This window comes from Salvelinus namaycush, chromosome 41, assembly GCF_016432855.1.
Source record: "Salvelinus namaycush isolate Seneca chromosome 41, SaNama_1.0, whole genome shotgun sequence".
Classification (NCBI taxonomy): Eukaryota; Metazoa; Chordata; class Actinopteri; order Salmoniformes; family Salmonidae; genus Salvelinus; species Salvelinus namaycush.
In genome coordinates this window covers 6,938,430-6,966,164 of record NC_052347.1, presented here as the reverse complement: position 1 = coordinate 6,966,164, position 27,735 = coordinate 6,938,430, and the positions used below count along the sequence as shown (strand labels likewise).

General features: G+C 43.2%; 1 protein-coding gene across 1 annotated transcript; it reads left to right on the top strand.

Moving 5' to 3' along the window:
- The first annotated feature begins 1,209 nt into the window (after nucleotides 1-1,209).
- LOC120033971 (contactin-associated protein 1-like) lies at nucleotides 1,210-27,735 on the top strand. The gene is made up of 24 exons (XM_038980371.1): nucleotides 1,210-1,228; nucleotides 3,165-3,266; nucleotides 3,575-3,768; nucleotides 4,283-4,436; nucleotides 4,743-4,946; nucleotides 14,042-14,226; nucleotides 14,542-14,691; nucleotides 14,858-15,113; nucleotides 15,324-15,473; nucleotides 16,097-16,271; nucleotides 20,931-21,037; nucleotides 21,223-21,345; nucleotides 21,977-22,180; nucleotides 22,325-22,481; nucleotides 22,582-22,709; nucleotides 22,806-22,979; nucleotides 23,342-23,560; nucleotides 23,784-24,023; nucleotides 24,208-24,447; nucleotides 25,296-25,423; nucleotides 25,641-25,734; nucleotides 26,164-26,394; nucleotides 26,530-26,574; nucleotides 27,533-27,735. Exons 1-24 carry the CDS (start codon nucleotides 1,210-1,212, stop codon nucleotides 27,733-27,735), a joined length of 3,882 nt encoding a protein of 1,293 aa, XP_038836299.1.

Sequence of the window (27,735 nt, the reverse complement as noted above, 5' to 3'; positions counted from 1 at the left end):
GGAAAGTGTATGTTTTCTATTTCTTTGTTTTTGGCAGCTGTCTTTGGTTGTCTCTGATTGGGGATCATATATAAGTTGTCATTTTCCTTTTGGGTTTTGTGGGATCTTGTTTTCTGTTTAGTGTTTCTGCCTGACAGAACTGTGCGATTTCGTTTTCACGTTTGTTATTTTTTGAAATAAAAGAATCATGAACACTTTCCATGCTGCACCTTGGTCCGGTCATTCTACAAACGAGAGCCGTAACAATTGTAAATACAACCCATTTTTAAGTTGATTTATTTTCCCCTTTGTACTTGAACTATTTGCACATATTATAACATTTGAAATGTCTTTATTCTTTTGGAACTTCTGTGAGTGTAATGTTAACTGTTAATTTGTATGGTTTATTTCACTTTTGTTATTATCTACTTCACTTGCTTTGTCAATTTTAACATATGTTTCCCATGCCAATAAAGCCCTTAAATACAATTTATGAGAGCGAGAGAGGGAGGAGAGAAAGAGAGAGAGAGGGAGAGAGAGGGTGAGAGAAGTAGCATGATTGAGAGAGGGGGTGAGAGAGAAAGAGATGGAGAGAGAGAGAAAAAAGTGAGAGGGAGAGAGAAGAAAAGGAAGAGAGAGCGGAGGGTGGAATGTTCTGGATAAGCTCTGGGTACATCTTTTAGTAACTGCGACACAGCGACACCCACTCGAGAGGCATTTGAGATAAGAGATCAAATGAGAGGAAGAGAGAGAGAAGGTGTTAGGTAAGGCGCTCCCTCATGATTTTGGCTCAGGAGAGAGAGAGAGAGAGAGAGAGAGAGAGAGAGAGAGAGAGAGAGAGAGAGGAGGCGTGCTGAGTGAGATGTAGGGATAGGTGATGTGAGGAGAGAGAAGAGGGTGGAGGGAAGTTTGGAGTCGGATGGAGGGGGTAGAGGAAGAGAGAAGAGCATCCTTTCAGTAGGGGGTGGGCGTTGAGTGGCAAGGCCTGGGTTAACCTCCAGCAGTCCTATTGGCTCTCTGCTTTCTCTATGCCTTTAATACCTGTAGTTCTTCTCCACCCATTACAACCCTCTCCACTGCTCACCACGGAAATTAACAAAAATCTATGTTCCTTAAACTGGAAGTAAACTTTAACTTCTATGAGTGTAGGGTTAGTTATAGGCTTTGTTGTTGGAGTTAGCTGAAGAATCATTGACTTGACTAACAAACTATAGGCAGCAATTGTACTTCATGACGTACTTCATTAACAGTGAGTTCTCATTCTGTAATGTCTGCAGGAGAGGATCAGGGGACATGGCCAGAAAGGTCACCCAGTCCAGACTCAGATACCCAGACAGAGACAGTATACTATAACACTCAAGGTCAAAGGCAGCACATGTCTCTGGCTCAGCTGATTTCTAACCACCTGAATGGACTTGTCCTTGGATGACAGCGTTCACGGTCCCGTGACAGATTGAGCTGTTTTGACGGTGGGGAATGAAATGGAAGGTGTTTAGGCTCAGAGTGAGTGGCATAGTGTACTACTGACTGTTGTGACATGGACCTCTCTGCCTGACCAGTTCAATCATACTGTGGGGTAGTATGGAGGGTCCAGAGATAAGGTTTAATTCTTCAGCTGAGGTTATTCCCTGATAGTTGTTCCTGTTTGAGCTCTTCCGCTCCGACGCTCCTGTCTCCATTTAATTTCTCCCTCTTCAAGAGGTGTTCTAAAGATGAGTCTACACCCTCCCTCCCTCCCTCTGCAGCCTGAATACTAATTCTGCAAACGTCTCCCTTTTTTTTCGACCTCTCTTTGTCGCTCCCTGTCTCCCTCCCTCATCGGTTTGACCTCAGAGAAGGCTGTATTAATAGAAGCTACAATGGTGAAACTAGTTTTAAACAACAACCGTGTCACAGAGAGGATTACTCCCAAGACATACGGGTGGGGGGCATTGTTTTAGCCTCCCCAGGTTTTATACTGTGAGATTTGGGGCTCTCTTTCTTTCCCCCCTTGTCTTTTTCTCTCTCTCCATCTTCTCAGCCTGTTTGTCCATCTATCCCTCTATCTATTCCTTTTCTACCTATCGACATGACTCTGAGCTGGGCGGAGGAGTAACAGACATGTTATGACATTGCAGAAGATATGGCAGTATTTTCTAGTGACCGTGGCGAGGACATAGTGGGTTTATCTGTGCCAATGACAAGATTAGGCAGAATTATAGTGATTCCTAATTGCTGAGTGTATTTATCGAGTAGGGGGGACGGCGGATGAGACATACGGTTGATGAGACGATGAGGGAACGCCTCTGATTTATTTTGCTGCTATCTGTCCACTAGGCACCCATAGAATAACACCAGCTATCTCCCTGAGAGACAGTCAGTATCATTAACTGCATACTATTTCATGCAAAACAGATCACACACACACACACACACACACACACACACACACACACACACACACACACACACACACACACACACACACACACACACACACACACACACTCACAAACAGACACACACACTCGCACCGTTCATTTCCAAATGTGTTTGCAAAGCTGAAAGCCCTCTGCATATTCCATTTATTTCTTTAGCTCAATAAAAAGGGGACGGGTGGAGGTTCTCTTCTTGATAACGATCATTCATCTCACAGGCACAGTGGAAAAATACTTACTGGCTTCTGGTTTCATGCCTGACTCAATCCACCATCCATTACTGCTGAAATAAAGACATTAGTTAGGTCTCTGCATCTTTATCTGGGAGGATTGATGGTTAGATTCATCAGTACAGCTCCACCTGTTCTTAAGGAGCCATTTTATACTGTAGCATTACAGATGACTGCACCATGCACTGTGCAGATGGGAGGTCATATTGTGGAAGGGTTATTACCGCACACCACAGAGAGGCCAAATTATTCTGTGCTTTTATTTTCCTGCCTCTGAATGTAAATCAGACTTTTTAAATGTTCATAGCTTGTGCCCAGCTACAGGACAGATTATGCAATGCCTAATTAGTTGCAATCCAACGTCTGTCCATTATCTGTGTGAGGAGAGGCACCACTAGACGTGTTGGGTTCTGTTCAGTTGAAATCCCTGATGTTATGATGTGATTTGAACGGTTTTGGAGAATGATGTATTGTGTAGTCTGAGTATTACTGTAATCTCTGTGTTTAACCACCTCTTCTCTCTCATCTTTTGTCCTAGATGAATGTGTTGATCCCCTGGTATCTTCGCTCTATGCCAACTCCTTCTTGGCCTCTTCCAGATATAACTTTTTGTACTCAGCCAACTTTGCCAAATTGTATGGTTAGTTTTCTACTTCATTGATTCATTTGTTGTTTTATGTCTCTATGTAGACTAGTTGGTGTTGTGTATGTGATTGGATGATTTATCTTGTGTATATTGCCTATTATCTACAGTATGTGTGTGTGTGTGTGTGTGTGTGTGTGTGTGTGTGTGTGTGTGTGTGTGTGTGTGTGTGTGTGTGTGTGTGTGTGTGTGTGTGCATGGCCAGTGTGTGAATATTTCCTATATCTATGTGTGTGTTTTGTGTGTAATGAAAACATGGTGTGAGTTCTGGTTGATGACGTGTGTGCGTTGCGTTCCTCCTCCAGGAAGCAGTGGCTGGTCCCCGTCCCCCCGGGACAGACAGCCTTGGCTGCAGATTGATCTGAAGAGGAAGTACCGCATCCAGGCCATCGCCACCCAGGGCACCTTCAATTCCTATGACTGGGTCACCAAGTACACCCTTCTCTATGGTGACCGCCCCGACTCCTGGACGCCTTACGTTATGAAAGGAGGGAACTCGGTAGGGAGGGGAGAGGGGGAGGGGGGGTTTAAAGGGATAATTTACTCAAATGATTTATTATTTGCTCTCAGCTTGAAAGTTGTCTACAGGCTAGGAGTGACTGGTAGGAAGATGATTAAATTATGACATTTGAGTGAACTATCCATTTAGGTTGGGGTCCGTCAGGTCAAAAAAAACAGTCATTCAAATGTAATCCTTGGCAGTCTGTTCACACTGGGCACAGACTTCAAATTAATGTCTATTCTGCGTTGTTTCAACGCAATATCATTGAAATTCATTGAAATAACGTGGAAACAACGTTGATTCAACCAGTGTGTTCCCAGTGGGTTGTTTGATTTCATGTTCATTTTAGAAATGTTCACCACAGAGTAACAGTTAGAGACAACATTACCACATTATCCCTCAGTGAGAGAGTCTGACAACACTAATCTGTTTTCATCTGTTTATTAGTGAATGAATAACTCTTCTTCTCTCTATCTCTCTTTCTCTCTCGCTCTCCCTCTGCTGTGCACAGACGATGCCTGGGAACTGGAACTACCACCAGGTGAAGAGGAATGTGTTCCACTATGCCTTCACAGCCAAACACATCCGCCTCCTGCCCCTGGGGTGGAACACAGAGAATGGAGGCAAGATTGGCGTCAGGCTGGAGGTGTTTGGCTGTGCTTACGGTGAGGACATCTTTCAGAATCAGTGTTACTATCATTTGCTGTCGGAGTCTTCTTCGAAATCTCAAGATAGCACACTCAACAGTCGTGCAACTAACACAGTTGACAGTCAGTAACAAACCTCAACAGTCAATTGAGTCGACCCTCACAACTCAATGACACCAACGTCAAACAGTATCTATCAAACATCTATCTACACCATATCACAGGAACACTTTTGAGCCTCTCAACCATTTGAATCTTCATAGGATCACACATGTGCCATTCAACCTCTAACATCTAACCACTTTCCCCTTCTCTCTCGGCCAGACTCCTACGTGATGCAGATGAACGGGGACGACTCGGTGGCCTACATGTTCCCAGGGAAGAGGTTCCGGACCCTGCAGGACCATTTTGCCGTGAACTTTAAGACCCTGGAGCAGGACGGGCTGCTGCTACACAGTGAGGGAGTCCAGGGAGACATCTTGACCCTGGAGCTGAGGAAAGGACGCCTCGTCCTCACCATCGGCCTAGGTAGGATCAGCTGGAATGCGTGGGGTACGGCTGGGCAGAGACTCTAAACTGGTCAGAGTGCTGTATGCCATGGATGGAGGACAGATAAGAAGCACTCTGACCAGTTGGTCTGTGAAGGATCAAATCGAATAAATGGAAGTCAAAGGAAATGTAATCTGTTTATTGTCATAAACACAAGATACAGGATACGATGAAATGCTTAATGGAACATAAATATTCATGTGTGGGGTGATTATACAATCTGATAGTGTTAGGGCTGCGAATGTTCAACTGAGATAGGAACAATATCACACCTGAACTTGGTTAAAATAATTGTTTAATTCAAAAGTTAATAAATGGCAAATACATTTTTCGTATATACGGGTTCACTGCACCACCCCGCAGGGTGGAACAGAGAAGACACTTGTTCCTGACAAAGATAGTATATTATACTCATGACAGAGATTAGTTCCCACTTCCGAGCCGGCCTGTCAGAGTAGAGACTGGGCGTGGTTTAGACTCACCCAGCCTATCGTTGGTGTTGGCACATAAGCTGGTCCCAGCCCCTTTGCGCTCTCTGGTGTCCTGTCGCTGTTGCTGTGTAGATTACGCTCCCTCACCCCAGAGACTGGGGTCAGACAGTTTTATAACATTGTCTGAGATATTCGCACCTGTATACAATGTCCACTGTTCTCGCTCAAGGCTAACTACAGCTTCCCAGCACTCTTATCTGAGGCTAACTGTTACTTCCAGCACACACACACACAGACATCCAGGCGCCCAGACCAACAGTTAGCTAATATTCAATCACGTTTGTTATAGTATTCAATCACATATAATACAGTTGCTAATATTCAATCACGTGTGTTATAGTATTGGGTTATAGTGCATAACTCAGAACCTCACATATGTTCTTCGTGTGTATAGTTTATCTGTTATTGTCTATTGTACACCACAGTCAGCAGTCTCCTGATTCACCCCCCTCCTGTGCCTCTCTAAGATTAGCACAGTCTCGGTCACACAGTACAGCGCCCTTTTTTAACACACACACATTTCACACTGCTGTTCATATCTTAGCTCAGATACATTTGTTGCATACACACATATTTCACACAGTACAGCGCTCTCTTTAACACACACACATTTCAGGCTGCTATTCATGGTTAGGCCCTGAGCACTGGTAAGAGTAGAGACCAATGGAAAATGCAGGTTCACATGAGTCAGTAATTCAAACTTTAATGCATAAGAAGCCCTACTAGCTATAGTTAGTTAAGCATGTCAAAAAACCTTATAAAACCCCACAATCCCCCGTTTGACACCTAAAAGTTGTCAACATAGACATTTTTGATTCCCCCGTTTGACACCTGAAAGGTGTCACATACAATAAACATTTCATCCCTTTTCCATATACTAGGTGGGCTCGTTACCACCCAGGAACTTATAACCTTCTTAGGGAGAACAGTGTTATTCATAGATCTCTTTACATAGAAATTTTGATTCCCCCTTTTGACACCCACAAGGGTGTCACTCATTATAGTAATATGTTAATAGCATTTCATGAAAATAATAAAAAGTTTATTATTAATTAATTAATTAATTTCATTTTTTAATCAACAAAGAAAAAATCAACAAATGATATACGCTAAGTTGCATTTCGACTCCTCCTTTTGATCTCAGAATACAAAGATTAAAAGAAACACACCTTTATTGTATAGAAAATAAAAACCATCTAGTCCACCCTGCTACCCCTAACAGGTACTAGGTTGGCTACCTCCCACCCAGGAAATTTAAACCTTGACATAAGGTAGGACAATATACAGGGTAAAAGATTACAAAGATATATTGTGAAGCAAAAAATAATGAATTAAAACTAAAAATAAGCAAATTTTTATTTTTATTATTTTATAGCAAACCATGGATCATCCTCTGTCAAGACAGTCTCAGCATCCCCCCATGAGCAAGCAGTGGCATCATAACTGCAGCGTGCGCAACATCTGTAAAAGATTTCCTCAAACAGGGGATAATACATGCAGCACAGCACATTAATATAAGAAATACAACTATTAGGGTCAGAAATCCAGTAACCATCAATGCAGTGTACTCACCAAACCAACCATCCAGCCAGGAGAACAGTCCACTCTCCTCCACACCTGCAAGACCCTTCATCTCCACAGATAACTTTTCCAACCCGCTCAAAGCTTTTGAAATGCTCCCATCCAGACTGGTATTGTTAGGGATAAACGTGCAACATTGTTCTCCAAACATTGTACAAACACCCCCCTGGTTGGCCAGAATCATGTCTAGTGCTAGTCTATTTTGTCTAGCAGTTCGAGAGGTGGCATCCAATTGTTCAGCCATCCCCTTAAGTGCTGTGTGGGTGTAGTTAACAAATCATTGTTGATTATAGTAGATATAATTGATCCAGGCATTCTGCTTAGCATCAACAATAGCTGGGCCAATAATGGGCAATAAATGCCACAGGCCATCATTCCTGTTTAATGTCTGGAATTCGTGGGGGACCCCTATTGGGACCCCAACAGGTTGGTGTGGATGTTATCTGTACCCTCGGACCAAGGAGCGTCACGTTTCTGCCGTCTCCTGGGTTGGTCCCGAGCCTCTGTGTCATGTGCAGATCCCAGGAGGTGGTTAGCTGTAACCTCAAATAATAGTCAATGGTGTTATCAGACTGGCCAAAGCACATGTCCCCTGCCAGTCTCCTTTCAAAATGGGGGTCAACCGCCTGGCAGGTCCACACATCCACCATACATCAGCAACACCTCTAGTTAATAGTGACATTAGTGATGCAGTCGGTAGTAGGGAACCTCCCATAGTCTATACCTCTACCTGTACCAGTGTTACAGCTGTAATATCCCCCATATGCCTCAACTCCCCACGGTGCCTTCTGGGGAGGGACTTCTGGGAACACAAGACTCAAGAGTTTTACACAGGGTTGAATTTGGCTTAAACTTTCCAATATGCACATCCAACCTTCCCCATTACTTAGGGCAAATGGGTGAGCAGCCAGAATAGGTCTAGCATGTCCACATACGACACAGTTCTTTCTATTAAGTGTTTTGGCTGTGTATCTCATATAGGCCAACCACATATTTTCCCTTCCCTCATAACCAGTTTCAGTCCCCAATTGGTCACTATCTGAGATGTCTTTCACATTTATTACCTGTACCGGATTGGAGAGCTTAGGTGATGGTGTGGGACTTGGTCTTGAAGTGGTGGAGGAGGCCGGCTGAAACTCGGTCTGTTGGAACTGGTGGTGGCTCTGGCAGCACTGTGATGGTAACCATCCCCATCGTATCCCAATCAGACAGCTCAGGACTACAAGCAGTCCTGTAAAGCCCCACCCTCTCCCAGAGAACACATCATCAGCCAGAGACCAAGCAACACTTTCACTTCTATGAACGTACACAGTGATGAGAGGGCGGGGTCAGGGATTCTTCATTAAGGAGTTGACCCCCGAACTCTATTAGCAACGGTTCTTCTCCTTAACTCTGTGATCATTCGGCAGTGTCAGTGTGTCTCACCCTCCAAGTGCGATATGCCCCCAGGTCGAGTGAATCACCTTCTCCTTTAATTCACCTGTAATGCATAAAATCTTGGACATACAGGTTTGGTTAACAAACAGTTTCTCATTTGTTCAATCTGATTATATATTTAACTTCTATGCCTATTTGTTAGCTAGATTTTTTATTTTAAATTAGTTTATTATCCAATAGGCCCCATATCCTATCCTAGACCACAATGTACCCATCCCCCTTTTGATACCTGGCTCTGGCCAGGTATCAACCTTACCTATTCTAAATAATGACTTAGGTAAGATTAGTAAAATATTCTTATGTTCTACATTATCATGAAGGAACGCCCCTTTCATTTTCCACATGTCCAATTGTCCCTTGGGCTTGGGCGTCCATTCATATCTATCCTTTACCAATTATATGTCAAGTGACTTATCTACTTTAAAATGTATCTGTGCTGCTTATATATGTTAACCCTTTTCTCTCCTATCTTATTTCACAGCCTACCTTGCTCATTTCCTGGTCCCCCCTCTCCACTCTGCTCTCAAACCTTCAAGGTCTCAACAGTGCGGGGTAGACCCCTCTGTCTGCCTCTTTCTCATAATAGTCAATAACAACTATGTGTTCCTTTGAAATATTAACTAAGTGTCTCACTGTTTTGACTTTATCTAAAAGCATGGATTTAAAAAACAACAACATGTCGTATAGTGTCAATCTCTAAAGTCCTTACATAACCTTAATCAACCTATCTCCATCCTATCAATAATCCTAAATCATCACATATGTCATATACCCCTGTCAATCCTTTCTTTACTAATAAGCTCTCTCCCCCTATTTTATTTAACAATAACATTGGTTATCCTTAAAGTCAGTCTCATAAATAATTAATATATGTTTTACATTGTGGATACCTTATCCACAGTAAATTACCACTCCTAAGAACTGAAACTCATTTCTTTTTATTAATAATTTAAATGCTTATGTATTTTCCTGCCCTATTGGCTTAAAATATCTTCTGTTCAAACCTCAATGTATCATATCTTCCCCCATTTATTATCGATGACAAATGGGATTTTTTCTGTTGTAAATTCAAAACCTTCATAGCCAATGTTTAAAAACAGAATCCTGACTCCTCTGTGGTTCAAACTACAATTATGTTCAAGAGCTATAAACTCTATTATAATCAATTAACCTCAAAACTAGTATCCCAAATGACCACAAATTCATTATCTTCACTGCCCCCCCCCTGTGGGTGATCAAACCACCTTGGAATGCAATGAAAACAGGTCAAAGGTTACACCACCCCCTTACATTCGTGTTCCATACCATGTCTAGACATACTAAAAGAACCCTTTATCTTAAAAAAGTCCCTTGTCTAAATAAAACTCAGAAAATAAAACTCCTAATATTCCATATATGAGTTTACCCCTTTAAGATATCTTGTCTCTCGGAACACGGAAACCCCTTAACCCAAACGTTTACTACAAAAACAAAACCTAATAATTATGATAATACCCTCAAATCATTCGTTTTAAATTTCCCCGATGTTTCATGTAACTCATTCACACAACTGTGATAAACGTGTACTGTCCCTCTAAAATAAAACACTCCCAGCCATACCAGTTTGCGGGCCGTTCATTGTTCCCCATAATGAAAACAGATCACGTTTAGAATACGTTTACTTCTTGTTCGAATTCCCTGGTGTCACCTAACCAAAAACCAAGAACTTTTAGACACTTTTGAAAAGTGACTCAAAGCTATAATGCACGCATTTTCCCTCTAAATGACACAAACAATTTTCTCTGGCATAATTTGATACGACCACACCCGGTGGGGAAAGTACAAATTGTATCCCGTTCCTCCTATAATACCCAATGTTAAATTCAAAGTTGTGGTTAAATATACGGATTTGCCAATCATTATCAAATGTTGAATATATAGGTTTAGTAATTTTATCAAATAGATTAGTATAGTTCAAATCAAGATATGCATTTACTAGCGCTCAACCTGTGTTCACTGTAAATCATTGTTGACTAACTGCAACAGGCAATAGTACGGGTTCGATAAACCAAACCCAATTTATCACAAAGGTTGGATCTTGAATAGAATTTACAACGTCAATCAACATCTCTTAATCAAAACTATACTGCCAGAAGTACAGAAAATAGTGTACCTGAACAATGGCCAAATCCATTCGAGTAACGTAATCGTGTATCCCACCTAATGACGTTGTTTTACGTCGTTACAAAACAAATCATCCTGTCTCCAGCAACGTACCCTGAAAATTAGTAGCCAATACAATACCAAAACTAACTGTCTTATTCATGCCTCTAGGCAAAATATCTACTTACTCCAACTGAGTTGTGCATCAAAACTATCGTATAAGTAAAATCAACTTCTCAACTTTCTCTACTCCAAAGTGTAAACGTACCATATACTTCGCTAAATTTAAATCGCATGTCAATCATCCATAATAATTATAACATTCCGATGGGCAAAACTTTATCGTATTTCCCCGTTATTCTTTAGAATTCATCAGATTTAGGTAAATGTCTCTCCTATGATTCAGTATTTTAAATACACGACTCCATTCCCAATACGTTGTTCCAGCGGACCATTTAGGCAAGACAACGCATTCCATCGAAATCGCCTCGCTATTATTTTGAATGAATTAGTCTCTCAATTCAACCTAAACAACCTATTAAAACGTTCAGTTCATTTCTTTAACAAACACTAACAACCGTATCTTACCTGGCAAAACCTATAAATACTTGAATTACCATTTAGAATTAATTTTAGTCTATCGATGTCAGGGCTGAGATACGAACCCCAGTCTCCCGCGTTGAAGGCAAAAACTCTACCGCTGAACCACCAACACTATTGAAATAATTGAGTTTCCCCGCCAACAAGTATATAATTATAATTGTCTGTATTCGCAAACTCCGGCACCGAGACAATTCCCAGAAAATATTACAATTCAAAGGTCAAAGCTTTCCCCCAGCGAGGATTATCTGTATTCTTTCTACTCCGAATTGGTTTTAAGTTTTTTGTTATGTCACCAGCATTCAACCAGGCTCCCCGTCGACTGGGAGCACGTTGAGCGCTGCAATACTGCCCTCTTCTGTCCATTCTCTGCATAGCTTTTCACTCAGTCTCTAATCTCTTTTTGTTTTATGTTTTATAATTTTGTCTTTATCTGTTATTACCTAGTGAGAGCGTGATTAATGATATGTGATTGTATTACGTGGTTATAGTGCAAATTAAGAATATATGGTTACGAAATGTATATACATGTCCTTACTTTTCCTGGAATAAAACAGCCTGATTCAATACATACAGAGGGATACAATCATAAAGCAAAACAATCATACAGTGTGACTTGTCTTATATCCAACACGTCTTATTCAATCAGTAAACTTGTCTTATCTCCAAAACATTGCCGTTAAATTATTTGCGCATATAACGTAACCTCTCTTCACCAATGTCTTGCCGTTTACTTGTTACAGGGAACCTGTCTTACTCAGTGTATTGCCGTCGAGGGTCCACCTAGACTTGTCTTATATTCCAATACTTCTGCCTTTCCCTGGACTATGTTGCCGTCCACTTTAAACATTAATCGACAATTTGTCTTATATCCAACACACCATGTAAACACATAAAAATCCGTGAACCCGGTATATTGCCGTTCAATATTAGAACTTGTCTTATGTCCAATATTCCGCCATTCACGGTGGTTTATGTTGCCATTGTCCTCACTCACTTCCCTAATCTTATAGACATTTGAGACAACCCTAGCTTACATACATACACACACACAATCAGGCTTTTAATTTCACTTCATACACATACAGTCATTCCATTGTTATTCTGTTGGCCAACTGAAAATGCATTCGCCATCAAGTAGTACGTAATTAAATAATACGTAAATCGTTTTATCCTTACTTTACTGAAATGAACATATGGTTCGAAAATTTAGTAACCTACACCAGTTAGGTTTTCTCACAAAATAAATTTGGTTAACGACAATATGCAGAATTTCAGTTTTGAAACAATAGGCTCTGCTTACCTGTTTTTTAGTAGACCGGTCTTTTTGTGAGAGGACCCCGTCTGGCGACAGTCTAGGCCAAAGGCTGGCGGCTCAATGTCCAGCGAAATTCCCTCAGTTCACAGTCGGGGTCACCAATTGTTAGGGCTGCGAATGTTCAACTGAGATAGGAACAATATCACACCTGAACTTGGTTAAAATAATTGTTTAATTCAAAAGTTAATAAATGGCAAATACATTTTTCGTATATACGGGTTCACTGCACCACCCCGCAGGGTGGAACAGAGAAGACACTTGTTCCTGACAAAGATAGTATATTATACTCATGACAGAGATTAGTTCCCACTTCCGAGCCGGCCTGTCAGAGTAGAGACTGGGCGTGGTTTAGACTCACCCAGCCTATCGTTGGTGTTGGCACATAAGCTGGTCCCAGCCCCTTTGCGCTCTCTGGTGTCCTGTCGCTGTTGCTGTGTAGATTACGCTCCCTCACCCCAGAGACTGGGGTCAGACAGTTTTATAACATTGTCTGAGATATTCGCACCTGTATACAATGTCCACTGTTCTCGCTCAAGGCTAACTACAGCTTCCCAGCACTCTTATCTGAGGCTAACTGTTACTTCCAGCACACACACACACAGACATCCAGGCGCCCAGACCAACAGTTAGCTAATATTCAATCACGTTTGTTATAGTATTCAATCACATATAATACAGTTGCTAATATTCAATCACGTGTGTTATAGTATTGGGTTATAGTGCATAACTCAGAACCTCACATATGTTCTTCGTGTGTATAGTTTATCTGTTATTGTCTATTGTACACCACAGTCAGCAGTCTCCTGATTCACCCCCCTCCTGTGCCTCTCTAAGATTAGCACAGTCTCGGTCACACAGTACAGCGCCCTTTTTTAACACACACACATTTCACACTGCTGTTCATATCTTAGCTCAGATACATTTGTTGCATACACACATATTTCACACAGTACAGCGCTCTCTTTAACACACACACATTTCAGGCTGCTATTCATGGTTAGGCCCTGAGCACTGGTAAGAGTAGAGACCAATGGAAAATGCAGGTTCACATGAGTCAGTAATTCAAACTTTAATGCATAAGAAGCCCTACTAGCTATAGTTAGTTAAGCATGTCAAAAAACCTTATAAAAACCCCACAATAGGCTGGGATATGACTTAGGGGTTCAGTTTCCTAGATTAGGGCGTGAATATCCCTGTCAATCCTCCATTACTGATGAAGCAGACATTAGGCTTCTGTATCTGTGAGGAGAACTCAGGTTGGTATAGCCATTACTTCAGCTCCACCTTCTCTAAAGGAAACATTTATAGAAAAATGTATACACGCGTAACGGTAAGTCGCTTTGGATGAAAGCATCTGCTAAAGGGCATACAGTATAGCTATAGCTTGAACTATAGCGAACTGTAGCGAACTATAGCGAACTTGATTATTGAGTGAGTTTTACCCAGGAGTACTCCCATCATCCTATCAAATTCTTACGTCATTCATTTCCGTTCTCCTATCAAAGGAAGCAGTATGGTCAACCAGGTGGACGGTCAGACCACAATGACCGTTGGCAACATACTAGATGACCAGCACTGGCATTACGTCACCATCAAGCGCTACGGTCGACAGGTCAACTTCACAGTGGACGCCCACACTGAGACGGCCATTAGCAAAGGAGATTTCACCTACATAGACCTGGACACTCAGGTTGGTCGTAGAACTAGACATGTCTGGACATGTTTTTTGTTGCTGAACATTAGAAGGTAGTGGGCCTGGAGAGTTTGGAGTCAGGCTTGTGACAGTGGTCCATAAGGACAGGAATGAAGTGGTCATTGAAGGGGTCAATGGTCGTAGACAGGGATCAGCCTACTATTTACCTGGCGCCTGCTAGTCATTCAGGGTGTACTTTGTTGATATACACATGATCTAAACCTACAAATAAATGTGTGCCTTTGAGTATAATATTCCATTGATCATAAGGGTACATGTATCTAAGTTATTCCTCTGCTGGTACTCTCCTAGATGTTTGTGGGCGGAGTGATTGAGCCCAATGTGCCCCACCTCCCAGAGGTTCCTAACTTCCGTGGCTGCCTGGAGAACGTCTTCATCAATGGGATCAACGTCATCAACATGGCCCAGGACCAGGAGCCTGAGATACGCATCCCTCGGCAGGTGTAGCTTCTCATCAGACTTCACCTCTGCATCACGTACTTGTTTACCTACACACACACACGATTTACCTGTGACCTACAGTGATGTTGCTAATCTTTCTTCCGTAGTTAGTTGTAAATGCAATTATTCCTTCCTCGTACCTCGTGTTCTTTTCTCTCAGAAGAAGATGCACTACGCGTGTCGTGACATCCTGTGGAAACCCATGACCTTCGCCGGGCCCAACAACTACCTGCAGGTGCCTGGGTTCTTCAGGAAGCCTCGGATGTTTGTCAAGTTTAAGTTCCGTTCCTGGGACTACACAGGCCTGCTGATGTTTACACGCTTCGCTGACGACCTGGGAGCCTTGGAGCTGGGCCTAAGTGAAGGACAGGTCAATGTCACACTCTTTCAGCCAGGCAAGAAGAAACTACAGTTCGCAGCAGGTGAGCCAAAATGTGGAACTGAACTCACCCTGCCTCGTTAATAAATTCTTACCCTTCTACAAATTATAAGTAATGTGCAGAACATTTGTTGAGAGGGTAGAAGAGGCAGCTTTGGGAAATGAATACTGTATTATGTTGCATTCATACCGATTGCTCATTCATTACATCTAAAGATGTTCTAATATTGTTTCCGTTTGTTCTCCTCTTCAGGTTACCGTTTGAATGATGGTTTCTGGCACACGGTAGACGTAGCAGCCAGGGACAACCTACTGTCCATCACCATAGATGAGGAGGAGGGCTCTCCGCTGAAAATCACCAACCCCTTCACTGTCCGCACAGGGGACCGCTACTTCTTTGGAGGTGAGTTGTTCACCACACCTGTTCTGGCTCTTCACTTTACTGTTCCCAACATCAACATGCATTACCATAGCAACCATTGGAGGTGAGCTGTTCACCACACCTGTTCTGGCTCTTCACTTTACTGTTCCCAACATCAACATACATTACCATAGCAACCATTGGAGGTGAGCTGTTCACCACACCGGTTCTGGCTCTTCACTTTACTGTTCCCAACATCAACATACATTACCATAGCAACCGCTGGAAGTGAGCTGTTGACCAGACCTGGGGTACATCCCAAATGGCACCCAATTCCCTTTGCTCTTATCCCAAATGTGCACTACCTTTGCTCTTATATACCAGAACACTGTTCATCTACATAATTTGTTTAATATTTGATTTGTTTGTCATTTAGCAGACGCTCTTCTCCAGAGCGACTTACAGGAGCAATTAGGGTTAAGTGCCTTGCTCAAGGTCACATCAGCAGATTTATCACCTAGTCAGCTTGGGGATTTGAACCAGTGACCATTCTGTTACTGGCCCAACGCTTTTAACCGCTAGCCACCGTTTTGATGTTCTCACTATCAAAATAACAACCCAGTAGGAACATATCTTCATACCTCCCTCTGTGCTTTGATCCTCAGGGTGTCCGAAGACGAACAACACGATCAGGAAGTGTGAGACCAAGCTGAACCACTTCCACGGCTGCATGCAGCAGATCTTTATCGACAACGAGCCGGTGGACATCGACATCATCCTGCAGCGACGCTGGGGACGCTACGCTGAACTGTTGCTGGGCACCTGTGGTATCACTGACAGGTAGGAGGCATCAGTGACAGAGCAGAGGGAGGGGGGCATCAGAGACATATATGAGGAGGAGGAGGTTGGCAGAGGGGCAGGGGCACAGACTAAGATACTATGGTTTGTTTGCAACAGGCTAGACCAGGCCTGGGCAATTATTTTCCATGGAGGGCAACAGAATATATTTTTGCCATCGCGGGCCAGAATCATACTTCATGTGTATGACTTTATTGACAGATATATCTACTCTAAATCACATCCAAATATGCTACTTATTTTAAAATGCACAGAAATAAATCACATCCATGTTCTCCTTTTGGTAGGTATTTTCTTTATTAAAACAGGCAATGAACTACACGGAGGGAAAAGTACACTGTGCATTCAGCACCACGGAACTCTTTAACGGTTATGCACAAAAACACAAGACAGAGAGAGCGCTCAACATTACATTTAAACTACTCAATCAGTATGAGGAGTGAAGTCTCTGATGGGCATTGACTAGAGCAGTGAAGTCAGGTGTAGTTTCTGACGTCGCTATGCGCAGGATTGCTGAGAGGTGAGAGTCAGTAAGAGATGATCTGTGCCTTGACTTGTTACATTTCTTCACTGAAAATCTTCTGAGCGTGACTCCTAATCTTTGGAAAGTTTTGTTCATCAAGAGATGCATAGAACCTTGTCAGTGACATTGTCAGTAGGAGCGTTATCCACATTGAAGGTGAAAGGAGAGGAAACCAACAACGTCATTTTCCAACACTTTGAAATCCTCAAAACGACGAGAAAACTCACCGTTTAAAGCAGCAGCGATGTATACTCCTCCCACTGGTCATCTGATAGGGAACAGACTAGTAGTGTCGGAAGGTGGGTGAGATTGTTAGCTTCTACTTGGTGGGTTAGGAGGAGTAATTTTCCCTTGAAGGCTTTGACAAGGCTGTGTCACACCCTGATCAGTTTCACCTGTCCTTGTTATTGTCTCCACCCCCTCCAGGTGTCGCTTGTTATCCCTGGTGTATATATCCCTGTGTTTCCTGTCTCTCGGTGCCAGCTCATCTTGTATGGTCAAGTCAACCAGTGTGTTTTTCCCGTGTGCCTTCCTTTTTCTATTCTCTTTTACGAGTCCTCCCGGTTTTGACCCTTGCCTGTTTTCTGGACTCTGTACCTGCCTGCCCTGACCTTGAGCCTGCCTGCCACACTGTACCTCCTGGACTCTGAACTGGTTTTGATCTTTTGCCTGTCCACGACCATTCTCTTGCCTACCACTTTTGGATGTAATAAATATCATAGACTCAAACCATCTGCATCTGGGTCTCGCCTTGTGTCCTTATAGGCTGTACATCTGATGTGCAAAAAGGCCCTTCCCTTGTAGTTTGGAATTCAGTTCATTCATGAGGGCCATGATGTCCATGGTGAAGGCAAAATCAGCCAATCATTCTTTATCTTGCAGTTGAGGGAAATCCACGTATTATCCTTTCATTTGCAAAAACTCAGCAATCTCTGACTTCAGGTTCCACACCCTTTTAAACACCTTCCCCAAACTCAGCCATCTCACGTTTGTGTGGTAGGGGAGATCTGCATGACCCGACTCTGTCTCTTCCAACAGTGCGACTGTCACGTTCCTGACCTTATTTCCTTTGTTCAGTCTTGTTTAGTTGGTCAGGACGTGAGCTGGGTGGGCATTCTATGTTATGTGTTTCTATGTTGGGTTTATTGTTTGGCCTAATATGGTTCTCAATCAGAGGCAGGTGTTTGTCATTGTCTCTGATTGGGAACCATATTAAGGTTGACTGTTTTCACTGTTTGTTTGTGGGTGATTGTTGCCGTGTCTGTGTTTGTTCGCCACACGGTACTGTTTTCGTTCGTTTACGTCGTTTTGTATTTTGTCAAGTGTTTTTCGTCTTCGTTTAAATAATTAAAGTATGTATTCAAACCACGCTGCGCTTTGGTCCGATCCTTGCTCCTCCTCAGACGAGGAGGATTACGACGAGCGTTACAGCGACAAACTGCCTGTGGTTTAAAGATTTTGTTCTTATGAAGTTTACCACGTTAGTGACTGTATCCACAACATGGCTTATTTACAGAACACATTTACAGAGCACCTTCCGATGAATAATGCAATCATTTTCTGATCTGGGTTCAGCTCAGCTACTTGATTTTGTATCCTTTTCAAAAGGCCAATGTTTTTTTCCTGTCAAGTTTGGGCACCCATCAGTGGTCACACTGGATAACTTTTCAAAACTCAGTCCCAGCTTTGCCACACACTTATTAATTAACCTCCTCCAATAAATCTTTCCCTGTGGTTGTGCTCTTCGTTGACTGCACTGAAGCAAGCTCCTTTGTAATTTCAAAGTCTGGGCTTATGCCTTGTAAGAATATCAGCAACTGCGCCGTGTCACATGCATCACTGTTCTCATCCAGGGCCAAGGAGATATAGGTGAAATCCTTTACCTTGTCTTTCAACTGTTTTTCATATTCTCTGTGATGTCCTCAACACACCGTGTCACTGTTCGTCTTGACAGGGAAACATTTTCAAACAGCTCTTTCTTGTTGGGGCAAAGTATTGCTGCAGTGTCAATTAAACATTCTTTAATGAATTCACCCTCAGCGAATGGCTTGCTATGTTTAGCAATTTTGTGGGACAGTACATAGCTAGCTCTCACAATTCTGTCGTTTGCTGAATGCAGTTTTGTGAAAAGTCCTTGCTGCTTTTTCAACTGAGAAAGCAACTCTTTCGATGCACTTGCCCTCTGCTCAGAAGACATTCCTATATTTCTCTGCATGCTTCGTCTGGAAGTGTCGGGACAAGTTGTAGTCTTTCAAGACAGCAATGCTCTCTTTGCACACTAAGCACACAGTTTCCCCTGATACCTCAATACAGAAATATTTCGATGTCAACTCTTGCTGGAACACCCTACATTCATTGTCTACTTTCCTTTTCTTTGAAATCTTTGAAAAACTCATTTTTTTGGGCGCAATTTCTAGCTAGCTACTATTTGTAACTGTGACGTGTCTGTCAGTCAGTCTGTCCTCGTGCAGTTGTTATTTATACGTGCCTTCAAAAGAAATGTCCCACAAGCGGTGGGAGTTAAATCATTACACAAAGGTGAGTATTCATTAGGCTTTTAATTTGAATAACAAATACGTTTTTTAAAACTTTACTATCGCAAATTCTTTACGTTATCTGAGCATGTTTCCGTGGGCCGTATTGAATCAGGTCGTGGGCTGCATACGGCCCCCGGGCTGGCCTTTGCCCAGTCCTGGGCTAGACAGTAGTAGCACAAGGGCAAAGGTTACATACAGTATCCATGATGAATCCATGGGTAAACTGATTGGATGCATTCCAAAACGCTATACTCAGCCTTGTAATATCAGTGGAGTGCAGAGATAGGGTTGGAATGTTCCATCCTGATTCCTGATGGACCAATGTGACAGACAGAGTCAAGGCTCATTGCTATAGGGATGAATCATTCTGAGTTGGCCTCTCATCTCAGCCCCTATGGCAGATGTGGGACTTATAACACTCAGACACCTCCAGGAGATGACAGGGGCTATGCTCAGTTGAATACACCTGCCTGGACAGGGAGGATTATTTACACCAGAGTAGGTTCCTTGTTATGGTATCCTAGGTATATGATATAACGTTTTTTTGACGGCCACGCCACATGTAACCTCTCTCACTGCAAAACGTTTGCGAGATCAACATTTTAGAAAAATGTCAATGTAATGTCACGTAAACTTCAGTCCACAGTTTTCTACAGTCAATCCTGTCTCCTCTTCCACTTCTCCCCTCCTTTTTTTATGAAAAAGATTCAGGAGGAGCGCCATTTTGTGTACTAGTATGTATTCTTATCGCATGCTTGCATCAGTATGTTACGTATTCATCTGCTTTATGATTTATGATACTTTCTCGGTGCCTGCTCTGTTTCACGAGGGAATCAGCATGACTATGTCTGTTGAGCAGTCAACCTGGGTGGTTCAGAGTCATCCTGGTTTCCTGGTGTTTCAGAGTATTTTCACACATAGTTTTTGAGCTATAGTTCGATTCAGAGTTCTATTATTTGTTACATTGTATTTTTTTTCATTTGGTTCGGGTTGGTTTCACATTGCCAAATATCAAACAAACAAAAATTCCTAACCAAAACCACGTGTCCATGTAAGCTGTTTATTTATTGGACAAAAATGCTCACGTTAAATCCATCTATGATTATCATCAAGCATCACTTGTGTGCCCCAATCTTCATATTATTTTGGCTTTGGTCTTCCAACAACATGCGGGAGGAAACAGCGCAATAACCGCTCTAGCTACAACGTGAATAGCCTATATTCAGTATCCTACTGTATATCCCCGCTATTAGCCCCCGTCTCCCCTAATCTGCATCGAATGCGCTCATAAATGCGCTGGTTTTCACAGAATGTTTCAAATATCTCAAATTAAGATGCTGTGTGCTTTTCATCAAATGCTCGCAGTCAAACAACCAATAATACTGCCCGACTGTTTTGTCATTAGGGGGTATTGTGTGTAGATTGTTGAGGGAAAACAATCATTTAATCCATTTTAGAATAAGGCTGTAACGTAACAAAATGTGGCCAAAGTCAAGGGGTCTGAATACTTTCCGAATGCACTGTACATGCCCCATTTCACTTTTCACTTTTACCCACACTCCTGCATGGTATGCTCTCTAGATGTACTCCAAACCCCTGTGAACACGAGGGCAGATGCATCCAGTCCTGGGATGACTTCATATGTCTGTGTGAGAACACAGGCTACAAAGGGGAGGTGTGCCATATGTGTGAGTATTTCCTGCGAGAGCCTAATGTTGTTTACGAGTACTAATGACAGCGTGTTGTCGTAGCCTCACCAGTGTAACAACCAGTTTGTTGAGGCCTATATACTGCGGTAGTGTGAGACAGACCCATGTCATCATTAAAACCTTGCTGGTGTAAGTTAAAATACGACTTCTCTCTTCCCCAACAGCGGTCTACAAAGAGTCGTGTGAGGCCTACAGACTTACTGGCAAATCCTGGTCAGGGAATTATACCATAGACCCGGACCTGAGCGGACCCTTGAAACCATTCGAGGTGTACTGCACGATGAAATGTGAGTGACTGGCTTTTCAAATGTACTTTCTACATTCATAAAATGCACTAGCATACTAGTTATATTTTACCATCTGACCAACATGACTCCATGGTGCATATCGAACATAGCGGTAGTCAGTGCTTACAGTACCTTTCAGAAATGGACTGTTATTGAACATGTTGAGGCAGAGACCCTGATATGAAACTGTGTTCAGGTTGAGGTGAATGTTGACTGTATGTTCCATGAGGAATGAGAAGGCTACAGCAGCAGCAGAGGAGACAGCAGGGCCATCTGTTGGATGTTGATCATGTAATAATGAACTCCACCAAGGACAATGGAGAACCAGTTTGGGGCCAGATCAGTAATTGGTTGTGGGGACAGAGTATTCTCCATCCAATCCTATCCAATTAACCGAAACCTATTACTGTAGGTTCCATATAAATCCCGTAGATTAGTCAGGGTCTACTGCGTTAGAGCTGTCTGTGATAATATCAGCTCTCTGGACACAGCATGGCACAAAAACAGATTCCTCAGTAGTAGATGTGCTATCTCTCACGTTGTCTCTCGCTAGTTTTCTCTCTCTTTCTCACTTACGCAATCATACATTTTTACCCTTTAATGTCAACCCCTTCCTTGTCTGTTGACAAAGCCGACAAGGCATGGACGATAGTGATGCATGACCGTATCGACGGCATCAAGGTGGCCGGTAGCACGGTGGACCGTCCTTACATAGGAAACGTCAACTACTGGAATGCCTCCTGGGACGATGTCTCAGCACTGGCCAACACCTCCATGTACTGTGAACAGTGGATCGACTACTCCTGCTACAAGTCACGCATCCTCAACACGCCCAGTGAGTAGGAGTGGTTAGGGCCTATGGGCAATGGTAGCTATTGAAAGCACCTGAATCTGTACCTGTTTGTATATATATCATAGAACATTTCAATGATTAAATCATAATAATCACATTCCTTTGCTCTATTGTCATGTCATTCAGATGGGAGACCGTACAGTTTCTGGATTGGTCGAAATAACGAGAGTCACGAGTACTGGGGCGGGGCTTTCCCTGAGAGTGGGAAGTGTGGCTGTGCTATAAACCAGACCTGCACTGACGCCAGGTTTCACTGTAACTGTGACGCTGACTACCGCCAATGGTGAGAGAGACAGGATTTGAAAGACTCTTTTCTATAACATTTAGAAAAGTGTTTTCATAGATTGATATACATTACTGTACAAATGGAACCTGTTGTGCAGGTACTCAGACAAGGGCTATCTGATGTGGAAGGACCACCTCCCAGTGAGGAAGGTGGTGGTGGGGGACACCAACAGGACCGGGTCGAAGGCCCACATCAGCCTTGGGCCCCTACGTTGCCACGGCGACAGTGAGTTGTAGTAAAACCATTCTGCGGTATATAATTTGTCAAATGATTGTTTATCGTGGTTCTGGTTTGGATCTCATGGCCTCTTTGTCCTCACAGGGAGCATCTGGAATACCATATCGTTCACCAAGCCAACCTACATCGAGTTCCCCACCTTCAGGCCAGGCAGCACCGTCGACATCTCCTTCCACTTTAAAACCTACCGCCCCCACGGAGTCTTCCTGGAGAACTCAGACGACTGGCTCCGTAACTTCATACGCATTGAGCTCAACAGTAAATTACCACAGATTACCTAGTGTGAATCAGGAAATTACTCATATATAGTCATATAATATACACTATTAAAAGACGCTTTTCTCCAAAGCGACTTACAGTCATGTGTGTATACAATTTACATATGGTTGGCCCCAGCGGGAATCAAACCCACAACCTTTGGCATGGTAAGTACCATGCTCTACCGACTGAGCCACATAGGACAAAGGCAGGAAACATAATTCCCGAATTACAATTTCCGTGCAATGAAACTTCATGAATGAAAAGGTTTACAAATGATATTATCAATATTTTCCTGTATTTATTTCTATAATATATTTCATCCCTCATTCTGTTTTGTCTCTTCTTCATCCTTCTCCCAGCCACCCAGAACCTGGTCTTCATATTCATGGTGGGAGACGGCATCCTCAACGTGACGCTACGCTCGCCGGTGCCTCTAAACGACAACGAGTGGCATTTTGTCCAGGCAGAGCTCAACGTGAAGTTGGCCAGGATCAAAGTGGACTACCAGCCATGGGCTGTGAGACGCTTCCCTGGCCAGACCTTTGTCACCATGGAGTTCACCCACCCTCTCCTCGTGGGTACGTCACCTGGCTGCTGGGGCTGGGGATGGCGGGGTGGTAGTTGACAAGGATTTTCGACTTCTCCCGTTGATGTAGTCCACTCCTATGAGTTTAAACAGCACTACAGCATGGGAAACAGACGTTTTTTTGTTCTTATAACGAACACTTATTTATTCTTCTTAATCCAAAATGCTAAACTTTGCAATGTGATGATTAACTGACGGTGTCCCAATATATCCAGGCGCAGCCAATCGCACGCTGTGGCCATTCCTGGGCTGTCTCCGAGGGTTACGAATGAACGGTGTAACCCTTAACTTGGAAGGCAAAGCGAATGAAGAACAGGGTATACGGCGGAACTGTACGGGCCAGTGTCTGAACGCGACCATACCGTGTCGAAACGCCGCCCAGTGTATCGAGGGCTACGCAGCCTACACCTGTGACTGCGGCAACACTGCCTTCGACGGATTCTACTGCCACAAAGGTGAGCTCTACACAGGTTACCTCGGTTATTCATGGAGCCCCAGAATCACTAAGACTGCCTTAAGCACACTGGGTTACAGTAACAAAAACCTTGATTTATTTTTGACAGTGTTGGCGATAACCACAAAGTTTCATAATCGAAATAGGCATTTAAGCTCAACTTGATCCTGTTTGTACCCCCTTAGACATTGGGGCCTACTTTGAGATAGGCTCGTGGTTGCGCTACAACATCAGAAAGAAGCCTACGACCAATGAGGAGTGGTGGGCTAACTGGCTGGACCCCCACTACCACAACTTCAGCCTGGGCTACAACGACACCAGTGATGAGATAGAGTTCAGCTTCAGTACCTTCCAGACGCCGGCTGTACTGCTCTACATCAGCTCTTTCGTCCAGGACTACATGGCTGTCATCCTGAAGAAAGATGGTAGGAACGCTCGGCAGGGAGGAGCGCTTTAACATTATGGGTTATCGTGGTTAAGATTCAAGGCAGAGAGTGTTCGTTTGACCTGGCTTTTGAATGAAGATTTTACTGTCCCTGATTGAAGTTGGATTACTGTATGTTCCACGGGAGGCTGCTGAGGGGAGGACGGCTCATAATAATGGCTGGAAGGTTGCAAATGGAATGACATTCCACTGATTCCGCTCCAGCCGTTACCACGAGCCTGTCCTCCCCGATTAAGGTGCCACCAACCTCCTGTGGTATGTTCTTTAGTCATCCCATTTATTTGAGTGGAAACACAAAACAAAGATAGGCCTTGGACAAAAATATATCACTGTACTTTACAATCTTTTTAATTAATTTTTTCTTTAACTAAGCAAGTCAGTTAAGAACAAATTCTTATTTACAATGACGGCCTACCAAGAGGCAAAAGTTCTCCTGCGGGGACAGGGGCTGGGATTATTTTTTTTTAATTGGGGGGGGACAAAACACACATCATGACAAGAGACACCACAACACTACATAAAGAGATACCTATAATACAACAACATAGCAAGGCAGCAACACATGACAACACAGCATGGTAGCAACACAACATGACAACAACATGGTAGCAACGCAACATGGCAGTAGCACAACATGGTAGCAGAACAAAACATAGTACAAACATTATTGGGCACAGACAACAGCACAAAGGGCAAGAAGGTAGAGACAACGATACCTCACGCAAAGCAGCCACAAGCCATACTCCTCACAATAGTTCATGGAAATATAATGTTTTAATGCCTTACGTTATGAACTGTGGAGTGAATTGTTGCACCATCCCTACACAGGAACCTTAGACATGAGGTATAGGTTGGGGTTGATTACCCACAAGTACCAGTTGTCCTTCAGGAACCTGGCAGATGGATACCCCCATTACGTCAACATAACCAGACACAACAGGACCATCAGGACACAGGTGCGCTGATGCTCCACCCCAATGTCTACACCTGTTAACACTACCTACCTCCTTCACCACAGTTTAAAAGTCAATCACAAATCAGTATTGTCTGGTACCACATTGCTTGGTTTGTAAGTTGTGTGCATTTGTGTATTTTCAGTCTTTGATTTATTTGTTCATGTTTATGGTTGTGTGTGAACATCAATGTGTTTGTGGTGATGTGTGTAACTCCTAGGTGGACTACATGGAGCCGATAGTGGAGAAGATCACCCTAGTGGAGGACGGCAGGTTTGACTCACCCAAGAACATCTTCCTGGGGAGAGTGATGGGTAATTTACATTTCACCCCCCCCCCCGCTGAAACATTTCTGCTTTCCTCTTGAGAATTGATTTGGTCACACTTTATTTGGATAGTCCGTATAGTCCATCTGTAGGTGCTCTACAGATGGTCATACTATCGACAAACTATCTGTTGATAAACAACTGCTTGCTAAGGTTATGGTTACAGTTAGGGTTAGAATAATGGTTAGGGTAAGAGTTAAGTTTAGGGTTAGCATAAGGGTTAGGGTTAGGAACTAGGGTTTGTAGATAGTTGAAATGTTACTGATAGTCTTTAGAGCATCTACAGATGGACTATCCAAATAAACTGTTACCCATGGAAGTAAGGTATCAGTTGTCCCACTCCACTGTAAGTTTGGGAATTAGTTGAGGTGGATGTGCACATTGTAACTCCTCTGTCCCTCTCTCTAACCCCCTCAGAGGTGGGTGACATTGACTATGAGATCCAGAGGCATAACAGTCCTGGTCTGGTGGGCTGTATATCTGGGGTGAGGTACAACATCTACGCCCCTCTTAAGACCCTCTTCCGGCCGAACGAGACGGAACCGCCGGTCACCGTGCAGGGCTTCGTCTCCGAGTCTAACTGTGGGGCCTTCCCTCCTGTCCATGGATATGTCCCCTGGGAGGCGGACCACTGGTTCACTTCTATAGGTGAGACGACATATCCCAGAAGCCTTCAGTAGATCTACTTTACACGGGACTACATATCCCATCAGCAATCATGACCTAGTGATGATAGTATAAGTTCCCCATAATAACATAATTGATGTATTTTTTTCATTTCAGAATACATCTATATCCACGATGACCTAGGCCTGTTTTGGTTGACAGGTAAGTCTTTACTGCTTACGATTCACAATAATGTGACTCATTTCTCATTAAACTATACTTTGATGATTTTTGTGAAATCTATTAATGTAAGTGTTCATCTGTTGTCTGCCATCTGTGAGTCCTGACCTTAGTTTACCTCAAGATTCAGATTAAGCCTCCTCTCACTCTCTCCCTCTCTCTCTTCCTCTTACTACCTCTCCCTCTCTCTTCCTCTTGCTACCTCTCTCTCTCCCCTACTGACACAGATCGGCAGTAGTTGAAATTCTCATTTTTATTTTCCTAAAATCCCCTAATCCTAAAATCTGAGACTATCAGATTCCAGAATAGGCTTTACGTCCTCACGCTAAAAGCAAAAAATGTGACATGTACAAGAACAAATGCTGGAACGTAGAAGGATATTTTCTTGTGTCTGCTGAATATGAGAGGCGAAGGAAGCCCAGGACTAGACAGCAGCTCAGAGAGTCTGTAGTCTGTACTCTATCCCTGTCTGAGATCCTCACCGGATCAACTATATTTAGAGCTGCCCCTCCCTCCACTATTCATCACAGATATATGCTTCAGCTTAATGTACTGGATAAATCTGTACTGGGGTGTTATGGTAACACAGAACATCTGAGTTTGATTTCTGATGTCTGGGCCGGTCCTGCCGTCCCCTTGCCGACCTCCTCCAGTTATTGGACATCATTTGAGATGGATGGCTCCCTCATAACAATATGTGGCTGTATAAGAAATGATTCCGCTTGTCTCTAAAGGGAAGTTAAGTGAGTTTGGCAGAGAACCAACTGAGTCATAATGATATTGATTGAAAGGGATATTTGTGTCATCCATCGAGATACAGGTATATCTTTTCACAGTGGCAATTCCAACGTGAGTCCTAGAACCCTACTGTGACGAACAATGGATTTTCAGCTGTTTGCTTTTTTAACCACACCTTGACTGTGTGTGTTTCTCCCTCTAGTTGTTGTCATCGCGGCCGTGATATTGCTGTTCATAGGTCTGTACAGCATCTACATCTATCTGTACCGATACAAGGGCAGCTACCACACCAACGAGCCCAAGAACTTCCTGGAGTCCCCTGGAGGCAGCAGCTCCAGGCCCCTGACAGGGACCCTGGAGAAGAAGCGATTTCCAGGGATAGAGGAAGACTTTCGGAGTGACTAG

Coding starts and splice junctions, on each gene's coding strand:
- LOC120033971 (XM_038980371.1), top strand. Junction 14,692..14,857: donor AGATACGCATCCCTCGGCAG/GTGTAGCTTCTC, acceptor TCTCAGAAGAAG/ATGCACTACGCGTGTCGTGA. Junction 22,980..23,341: donor CATACGCATTGAGCTCAACA/GTAAATTACCAC, acceptor TCCTTCTCCCAG/CCACCCAGAACCTGGTCTTC.